This window comes from Pogoniulus pusillus, chromosome 2, assembly GCF_015220805.1.
Source record: "Pogoniulus pusillus isolate bPogPus1 chromosome 2, bPogPus1.pri, whole genome shotgun sequence".
In the NCBI taxonomy this organism is placed as follows: domain Eukaryota; kingdom Metazoa; phylum Chordata; class Aves; order Piciformes; family Lybiidae; genus Pogoniulus; species Pogoniulus pusillus.
The window spans coordinates 43,198,824-43,209,529 of record NC_087265.1 but is presented as its reverse complement, the minus strand read 5'-3'; the positions used below and the strand labels follow the sequence as shown (position 1 = coordinate 43,209,529).

General features: G+C 40.3%; 1 protein-coding gene across 3 annotated transcripts in view; it reads right to left on the bottom strand.

The window, feature by feature from the left end:
• Positions 1-1,583: 1,583 nt before the first annotated feature.
• TLK1 (tousled like kinase 1) overlaps positions 1,584-10,706 on the bottom strand; it is an 89,097-nt gene continuing 79,974 nt past the window's right edge. For all 3 annotated transcript variants that reach the window (XM_064163095.1, XM_064163105.1, XM_064163114.1), the window contains exons 19-21: positions 8,463-8,574; positions 8,070-8,177; positions 1,584-3,339 (exon numbers count right to left, since the gene is read on the bottom strand). In XM_064163095.1, coding sequence (XP_064019165.1) covers positions 3,163-3,339; positions 8,070-8,177; positions 8,463-8,574 — 397 coding nt within the window. In that variant the 3' untranslated portion in view covers positions 1,584-3,162. The remainder of the gene's footprint in view (positions 3,340-8,069; positions 8,178-8,462; positions 8,575-10,706) is intronic.

Genomic DNA, 10,706 nt, shown 5'->3' with positions numbered 1-10,706 from the left:
GGTCTAGTTGACTGGCTAGGGCTGGGTGATAGGTTGGACTGGATGATCTTGGAGATCTCTATCAATCGGTTGACTCTATAACATATGCAAAAGAAAGAGGAATAATATCTGGTGTGAGCCCACAGCTATGGCAGATTCTCCTTGAATCTTACACTCAGTCTCTTGCTGTAAAGGGTTGAAAAGGATGCAGTCCCAGTACTCTGGTGTAATAAAAGAGGTGAGAGGAGTCACAGAGTCTAATTTTATTCTGTGAGCTTGTTGGGGAGGGGAAATTAATTAATCTATTTTCCAAAATTAATATTACTTATTAATGTTGCTATTCAGAACTCTCATCACCCCCGACCACTAATTTTAATGATATTTTGGTTCTTACAGGGTTATGGAAGCATTCTATGGATAATAATCTACATCTAATGCAACCAGCAAAATCTAGAAACATTAATTGAGCTGGAAGAGACTACTCCTGTGGTTAAATGCTGTTTGCCCAGTAGATGGGCTCAAGCTCTTTCTGCTCTAAGGTGAAAGCAATAGAGAATTACAAAGAGGCATTGAGCATTTACTCACAGATTACTATTACCCTCGTGGGGGCTAGCCACAGTCCAGACAGTGCCCAAATGCTTTCAGGGGACTTTGTCTTGTTGGATGTTGAGGCTTGAATCTTCCCAGCTTCTGAGGAAAGGACACAATCTCTGACCTTGTTCTCCTGGCTTCTTCTGTGTATACGTCCAGGAATTCTAGGCAGGACCTTCAGGTGCAGAAGGCAAGGATGTTGTGCAGTCTCAGCACGATGTCACGCTGGCCACACAGGCTGATTGTGTGCAGACATCCAGGGCCTGCTCCTGGTAACTCACGGCAGTGGAGTTTACCAGCAAACAATAAGGCAGTGTGCAACAGCAGCAGGGCTGGGCACAGCAGACAGCAGGCACAGAGCAGGGAAGCAAAGCAGGGAAGTGAAGCAGGTTGTTCACCTGCCCATCTCCTTTTATCAATGTGGGCCGAGATTAATTGCCCCTTGGACACAAGAATAGCCAGTCAGGATGGCAGTTAGCCAAACCTGACCATATTAGGCTAAGCCACAGGCTCACTTTTCCCTAATTTGGGAAAAGCACAGGCCTTGCACTAGGCAGGCACAAGCTAAGTGTGTGTACCTTACACCACAGGACCCTGGGCAGGCCAGACTCAGTGGCTCCAGGTCCTTTTGTGCTTACCTCTCTGGTGGAGCAGAAAAACATGCCCAGGCAAGGCAGGACATGTATAAGCCTGTTTTGGGCCTATGAGGCCTACCACAATAGAGATAATTTTATTCCACAGTTAAAAAGAATCCTAAAAAGACCCACAGAAACACTTAAAAGTTGCTTTTGTGAAGCCTACTTAGTGAAATTACGTTTTAGTTCCTTTGTTATGGCAGATGTTTATGTTTCACAGAATCCTCTTCCACAGCCGACGTTACATAAATTCATTAATCCATTATTAGCCTTTTGTTTGTAATTAAAGAGAGTATGTTTTAAACAACCAAGTGTAGTTCAGTGATACAGTTATCTGATTTGCCCTCCCTTACAATATAGAAACACACAGTGAAAACCTTGAAATTTCAACTGTCATTGTTTATTACTGTTTTGGCTACATTCTCTACAATTTCAGCAGCATCTTAAAGAGACAGTTAATGTTTCTTTATATACAACGAAAACAAAATGGCTTGCAACATCAGAAACAAGAGCAACAGTTTTAACTGTACAATACTAAATGAAAACCTGTGGTAATACAGCCTCCTTTTTCTGCAACATGGACAAAATTACATATAGGTATTCAGCATCAAGAATGGGACAATAAAAAGAATGGTGAATGGGAGAGAGATACACCGTTCTGAAAAGTAAGTTTCTACCATACAAGGCAGTTAGAAAATGTTTCACATTTTAAAATATCTGTACAAGCCACAAGAAACATTTCCTTGTTGATAGGAACTTCCAGAAACGAAGAATAACCATGAGCAACTCCTACATCTAGTATCGATGCGCTCTGCAGGTTGAGAACGCAATAAACTGACTTCAAGAACTGTACTGCATATTGCCAACACGGATCTGGTTTACATGCCTGGTTAATGAATTGCCTACTCTTAGTCTCTCTATCACGTACAGTTGACTTGCACCTTAAGGAGGTCATTCTGATTCTTTCACAAAAGTAAAAGCAACATCATTTAGCAGCAATTAAAAGCGCCTTGAGGGAGACTTAAAAAAAATACAATATCCAATTAGAAAAAGCCATACTTTAAACATTTGTACAGGAGTAAGTTGCTGAAATTTAACTGAAAATGTGACAGCTGTACAACAATTTACAATAGAGCTAGAAGGGAATTTATCATTATTCCTGCATAGAACATTATACATAACCTGCTTGCATTTGGTTTCATACTGCTGCTTGCTTTTATCAGAAGCCTGGGCAGTTCACAAGTTTCAATACCACAGCAAGTATAGTATTTTTAGCTAATTGAGCAGATCCCAAAATGAGCAATCTATTTGAGAAACAAAGTACCAGGAATTCCATATCACCCTTCCATCTAAATTCAGTGAAACACCACCACATTTTTGGAGGTACGAGCCTGAGTTGCCAAATAAAACACCACAATTTTATCTATGGATCTGATACAGAACATATCTTTGACTGTCTCACACTCCTTACTTTGGTTTCAAAACATCAGCGTCTTGGGAAGATGGCAGTTGAGTTAGTTTATAACCAGGCACAGAAATTTTCCTGTTTTCAAAATTTGCTACCTTTTTTTTTTTTTAATTTAAATAATGAAAAACTACCCTTCATGTTAGAACTTTCCAGTATCAACCAAATGTATTTTAAGTATTAAAAAGACTATTTACAGTGTTCCCCATAAAAACCAAAACCCTTTTCTTCAGTCTTAAACACAGTATACCTGTTAGTGTGTAACAGGCAGTGTCATCCTTCAACGTTTAAAGGTATTTCTCAGAAGGGTACATTTGTTCACAGTCCATGATCCATTCCAATCATACAAACGACACTATGTAGGAGGACTTGGGTCTGAAAACACTGTTATCAAACTTGTCCTGTGTAAAAACACTCAAACGCTTTCAAGCTCAGGTCTGCATCTGGAAAACTACACAAAGATATTCATGCCATTCCTCGGTGGGAGAAATTTCAGTACGAAATAATGCTTGATGTAGGTGGTGTAGGGGATGCTGCTAGCCCAGTCATATGCAAGTTTCCTGAAGAATTTGATCTCCTCATATGAGGGAGAAGGTAAGGATCATTAGCCAGCTGGTGGACATCAAATCTATCCTCTTTTCGGTATGCTAAACAGCGTCTGATAAAGGCCTGGAAAAGAAGTGAAGAAACTTACAATACTACTTCTGCCTACAAGCAAATAAGCATGTCACAGTATCACAGTATGATTAGGATTGGAAGAGACCTCACAGATCATCAAGTCCAACCCTTTACCACAGAGCTCAAGGCTAGACCATGGCACCAAGTGCCACGTCCAATCTTGCCTTGAACAGCTCCAGGGACGGCGACTCCACCACCTCCCCGGGCAGCCCATTCCAGTGCCCAATGACTCTCTCAGTGAAGAACTTTCTCCTCACCTCAAGCCTAAATCTCCCCTGGCGTAGCTTGAGGCTGTGTCCTCTCGTTCTGGTGCTGGCCACCTGAGAGAAGAGAGCAACCTCCTCCTGGCTGCAGCCACCCTCAGGTAGTTGTAGACAGCAATAAGGTCTCCCCTGAGCCTCCTCTTCTCCAGGCTAACCAATCCCAGCTCCCTCAGCCTCTCCTCGTAGGGCTGTGCTCAAGGCCTCTCACCAGCCTCATCACCCTTCTCTGGACACGCTCAAGCATCTCAATGTCCCTCCTAAACTGGGGGCCCCAGAACTGAACACAGTACTCAAGGCGTGGTCTAACCAGTGCAGAGTACAGGGGCAGAATGATCTCCCTGCTCCTGCTGACCACACCATTCCTGATGCAAGCCAGGATGCCACTAGCCGTCTTGGCCACCTGGGCACACTGCTGGCTCATGTTCAGGTGGGTATCAATCAGCACCCCCAGATCCCTCTCTGTTTGGCTGCTCTCCAGCCACTCCGACCCCAGCCTGTATCTCTGCATGGGGTTGCTGTGGCCAAAGTGCAGCACCCTGCACTTGGAGCTATTGAACCCCATCCCATTGGACTCTGCCCATCTGTCCAGGCGGTCAAGGTCCCGCTGCAGAGCCCTTCTGCCCTCCAACTCAGTCACACCTGCCCCCAGCTTAGTGTCATCTGCAAACTTGCTGATGACTGACTCCAGGCCCTCATCCAGATCATCCATGAAGATGTTAAAGAGGATGGGGCCCAGCACTGATCCCTGAGGGACACCACTAGTGACAGCTGCCAGCTGGATGTGGCACCATTCACCACCACTCTCTGGGTCCGGCCCTCCAGCCAGTTCCTAACCCAGCACAGAGTGTTGCCATCCAAGCCATGGGCTGACAGCTTAGCCAGCAGTTTGCTAGTCCTCCTGCATAAACTAGTTTCTAAACAAACTCTTGTCCTTCTGTGATCCAATTCAAATGCCAGTGTAACATTTTACTGCCGAGCCCAAGGAAAGAATGTAAAGTCACAGCATAAAAAAAGTAATTCAATAAATTAATTGGCTTTGAATAATCACACTTCAAAAAAAATCTATTTCGTGTTTAAGAACTTTATGTACAAGCAAAACATTGGCATCTCACACACTCCATTAGAATCCTGCATGTGTTATCCCCAGACAGCTTAGTGAAAACCAGAAGCAAATGTCAGGGAATTTAAAAAGTAGAAAGCAGCTCCATGGAAATTCTAAAACCATTCAGCTGTGTGGTAGATGGGAGACGCAGGAATAGAATTTCATGGCTGTAGCTGACCTTTTAAAGCAGGCAGTGCCCACATGTGCCATGACAGAATAGAGCAAAATGTGAAATCTGGTACCACATTCAGTAGGCGTTAAATAACTAATAGACTATTTAAGAAACCACTACCTAGCTGGAACTCCTCTCCCAGAAAAAAAAACCACTTCAATGCCACCCACATAAAAATGTATTATCAACTGAAAAATCTGTAGCTAGCACTACACTTGCATTATTCTGCATTTACATCCATAGGTTGTATGCCAATCATTTTGGGCTGAAAGTTTCTGCCAAGTCTTATGTCTAGCACAGGCAGAACATTTGGTCTCTGGAGAGTTTGGACTCCAACATTTAATGATAGAAAATCCTTATTATTGCTACAGAACTGATTAGCACACCATTACTTAATTTAGAACTTAATTGAAAAGAATTACGTCTCTTTTCTTTGATAAATCTGTTCAGCTGTTTCTTCTTTGCTCCAATTAAAAACTGGAGATTAAAGGGGGGAAAAAAATAAATCTGTGATACAAGTTGCAAAGAACCCTGTTAGAATTTACTTCTATCAATTGTACATCCAGCATGAACAAGCACAACATAAAAACTATGCATATCTGTTAATATATATTTATTTATGTGTTCTTGGACACTATGGATTTTAATCAAATTCTTCAAACTAAACCCTTCCTAAAAAATGAGATCTTTCCTAACAAATTGCTAATAAATCTGTGACACAAGTTGCAAAGAGCCCTGTTAGAATTTACTTCTATCTATTGTACATCCAGTATGAACAAGCACAACATAAAAACTATGCATATCTGTTAATATATATTTATTTATGTGTTCTTGGACACTATGGATTTTAATCAAATTCTTCAAACTAAATCCTTCCTAAAAAATTAGATCTTTCCTAACAAATTGCTAATAAATCTGTGACACAAGTTGCAAGGAATCCTGTTAGAATTGACTTCTATCTTTCTATCTATAGTACAACCAGCATGAACAAGTACAACATAAAAATCACGCATATCTGTTAATATCTATTTATTTATGTGTTCTTGGACATTATGGATTCTTCTAACTAAATCCTTCCTAACAAATTAATTGTTAGGAGTTATTTGCAAGATCTTTGGAGTAACAGTTGGTGTCTAAAATGCTTGTGAAATACTTCATGCTTCTGTGACACTGTAGACAAACTACTGCCATGCAAAGGAGAATACTGTACAGAACAGGAGAAAACTAAGGAGGATGAAGGGAAAGCTAGGGTCTGAAAACTAACAATGTCATTCCAGGTTCCACATGGATTTCATCTCTATGTTTTCCTGATCAGAACTATTCATTCTTTCCTGACAGCCTCTATATAAAAACTACTAATGACAAAGAAATGCAAAGTTAGAAGACAGATATAAATTGTTAACAAGTAATGTTATCAGTTACATGATGCATATTTGTCAACTGCATTCAAGGGAGAGATTTTTATGATGTGAGGGTGAAAAAAATAGACAAAAAAATCCAGGATGAACTACAGTTCTTCAGCCAAATTTTCACAACCTATCCACTAACACTACTTTTAGAAAGCAGAACCAACAGAAATATTCCACAAATCCAAACAGCAGGTTTATGTACCCAAAAGGCTTACTTTCTTGGGAAGTGAACACCTCTAGTTTTTTTTCCTTACGATCTTTAGAAGCTAAATCCTAACATTCTTGGGGTTTTTTTGCAGCTTGTGTCCCAAATGAAAGTATTTTTAATTAGCTGCTGAAACTTTAATAGGCATTCTAGTATCTTGGCATTTTTAAAAACAAGCACATGTCTGCTTCATCTGGTCATGAATGAACTGTCTGCAAACTGGGGTAGTTTTACCAACAGTAACACACAGGTTACATGTGTTTTCTTCCACATTCACAGAACTGAATTTGTGATACAGATGCTCACAGAGGCAATCATTTGGGAAAACACCTTCATCTCTTTCTGAACAGCTAGACTATGGAGACAAGTTTGATACTACAGATGTTTCAACACAACATTTCTAAAATCAGGAAACACTGACATCCATGCCTTTGTGGGAACTGATTTTGGCAGTCTTATTGCCTGAATCAGCATCAACATATCTTACACTTCAAATAAATACACACACACCATGTACAATCTTTCAAGGGGAAGTGTTAGCAGGTTCCAAAGAGTTTGTTACTATTAGCAGAAGTATTTCACAAGAACTTCTAGCAAGACACCCCAAGGAAGACACCCAAGGTCCTCTGTAAAGTAGTACAGTCGACCATTTTTTAGACATCCTACTTATAAAACCCACTTACAGATTTCTGGAATATGTGTGTGTGCATGTGTGTGTGTGTATGTGTATACATATATATATATACACATACACCAGATCCTGGGCTGCATCAGGAGAAGTGTGACAGTAGGTAGAGGCAGGTGATTCTCCCCCTATACTCCATTCTGGTGAGACCCCACCTGGAGTACTGCATCCAGTTCTAGAGCCCCTATTACAACAGGGATGTGGAGATGCTGGAGAGTGTCCAGAGAAGGGCCACGAGGATGCTCAGAGGGCTGCAGCACCTCTCCTATGAGGACAGACTGAAAGAGTTGGGGCTCTTCAGTCTGGAGAAGAGGAGGCTCCCAGGTGACCTCATTGTGGCCTTCCAGTATCTGAAGGGGGCCTACAAAAAAGCTGGGGAGGGACTTTTTAGGCTCTCAAGGAGTGCCAGGACTAAGGGGAATGGAGCAAAGCTGGAGGTAGGGAGGTTCTGACTGGACGTGAGGAGGAAGCTGTTCAGCATGAGAGTGGTGAGAGGCTGGAATGGGTTGCCCAGGGAGGCGGTTGAGGCCCCATGCCTGGAGGTGTTTAAGTCCAGGCTGGATGAGGCTCTGGCCAGCCTAGTCTAGGGTAAGGTGTCCCTGACCATGGCAGGGAGGTTGGAACTAGATGATGCTTGTGATCCTTTCCAACTCTGACTGATTCTATAAATCATGTACTTCAACATATATATGTACTATATGTAAAGCCCCCTCCCCATAGTTTCTTTGAAGCACATGATTTTGGGAAGTCTCAGAATAAGTTTGCTTAAATAAAAACATCAAAGTATTAGTTTGCCATTGTGTTTTCCTACACATTCAGTCATTATGTCCTTAAAACAGCAGAATGCTTGTTTTAAGTTACATAAAAGATCATATGAAAAGTTACCTTGGCTTCATTGCTTACAACAGGTTTGACAGGGAACTGAACTTCTGTGGCTTTTAATATTGTATTTTCTTGTAAAATATCTTGCTGTGATTGATTGTGGCCAAATGGCTGAAAAATAAGGACATGGTATTCTAATGAGAGTTATCATTACTTCAATTTCATAAATATTTATGCTGTATTACGTTGTTGCAGTGTTAATACAGACTGCTAAACATTCTGTAAATAAAAGAGTTTCAGCTGATTTTCTACAGTTCTTGCAATATGAGTGCACACTACCAAAAGGTAAGACAAGTAATTGTCCACATATATTCATGGGTTTAGGACTACAATTCAATCTACTGGAAACAAATATTTTCACTAAATCCCTGAGATTTTCACCCAATATTTCCTTACCTTTCTACCATAAAGGCATTGGAAAAAGATTACTCCAACTGACCATACATCAACCTTATTAGAAATCTTTGGTGGCTCTTTGCCAACTACAAAACACTCTGGAGGCAAGTACCTGGAGAACAAAACATGCATCTCAGTGTCTGTAAGCAGATGTACGTCATCACTACAGTAAGTTACACAAACATAAACATAATTCACACAAATGTCTGTGATCTTTTGACAACTGTGCAGTTTCTTTACGATTCACATTCTGATGACCTGCACAGCCATCAAAACTGACATGATTTTTGTATTGCTGGTCACACAAAGAGAAGTCTATTTCATACAAGCACAAATACTCATATTCTTCACTTAAATTATTTTTCCCCCTTTAAATTGGGAACCTAAGTTAAATATGAACTTTCACTATCTATCAGAGCAAGAAAATATGAAAGGCTTATACAGCACTTTAGAGCAGGTCTGGTTAGGTATCAAAGATAGTGTAAATACAGCTTAAAGACCCTTTACTTAAGTTTTCAGTAAGAATGATGACATTAACTAGAGGGATATATGGTAGACAAAGGTGACTGCTAGTTCCATTCCTATAATAAGGAGGCAGCTACACATAAAGAGCTTGAAGTTGAGGAAGTTCCTGTGGCACTCCTGAATTATGTAAGAACTGGTGAAACGAAATCACCTTTAAAAACAGTATCAATATGGTGGCAGTTAAGTATTACTGACTCTAACAACTGAAAGTGAAAAATGCACAGAAACTATCAGAGAAACTACAGACAAGATGTTCTTTTATCAACAGCACATATGGCTTTAAATAAAGTTTCAGTAAGAATTTGTGGAGTACTAAGTAAGTATTTTCCTTGCAGAAAGAAAAAGAGAGAAGAATGCAATACAAGCATGAATTTCATACAGCATCACAAAATCTGTTCTGGAATACTTGGGTACAATTCTGATAACAACAGAAAAATAAAGTGATGCAGAGAGAGATACTAAGATGCTCTGAAGAATGGATGTAAAAAACCTGAAGGCTATAAAAACATCAAGGAGAAAGTGCAAGAAAGGGAAACAATCTACTTTGAGGGAGGACAGGAACAAACAAGTATAAACTGGCCACAAATAAACACAGTCTGTAAATTAGAGGATTAGGTTTCTAATGATCAGAGAACTGAGGTTATGGAACACTCTGCAAATCAGATTACTGGGGACAAAATACTAACCAAACTGAATACAAAGGTCTTTAAGTTTACAAAAAAGATTACATGACCCCACTTCATAGAAAGGCAGGTAACCAGAACCAGTGACTGAGGAAATCCCTTCCATGACTACGCTAGTGACAGATTGTGAAATGTACTCCAAACAGATTCATCCCCCACCTCAAACTCCAAATACTTCCATCCTTAATGAAGATTTTGAGCTCAAAGAATTGGAAACATGGAGCTTCACCACGAGCTTATAATGGCCACAAACTTTTCTGCATCTCTTAGTTTACAGCACCACTAGTGCTTGTGATTAGATGAAATCCAAAGGCCAAAACTTTTTGAGGTGCATTCCTACAATAAAATACTTAAACCCATGTTTAATTAGAACCATTAAAGAGAGCAGCAAAAGCCTAACTCTTCTAAAATGCTTCAACTTGACTAATCATCTTTTCACAGCATGTGTGCACTGGAATGCTGAGAGAATGTGTGTTTTCTAAAAATTCTGATGGGAAAGGCAAAAACTTTGTTACATGCACCTCTGAAAAGCTTCAGAACAAATGGGAACGACACTAGCTTCTGTTTAGAGTCAGGTTACAGCTCAGCTCCTGACTCTGATCTTATTACAGCTACAGGCAGTATAAGGAGAGAAAGAGCTAATGAATTCATAAGTAATAACCTGACTGATACAGGCTTTCTATTCCACCCATCCTAACACAGCTGTTGTGCTCTCAGGTTCAAATAGCTACTGTGAAGAAGCTGCATATTTAAGCGAGCAAATTCTACAAACAGCTTTTCTGTAAGCAATGAGATGCTTATTGTCATTCCTCTTCTGTAGGCAGTTCTAATACTTCAGGTTTTTGGATAAGCATGCAAGTGCACACAGAAAACAGCTGCTGAGCTTTAGGGTGGAAGAGTAAATACTCTTTTGTCCTAAGGACATTACCTGCTGGTAATTCCTGCTCTAAGATTTCCAAGGACTAAGCACTCACACTTTATCATCATAGCTCTGTCAAATGTCTTTAACCACCTGCAGCCAAAGATTAAACACCTG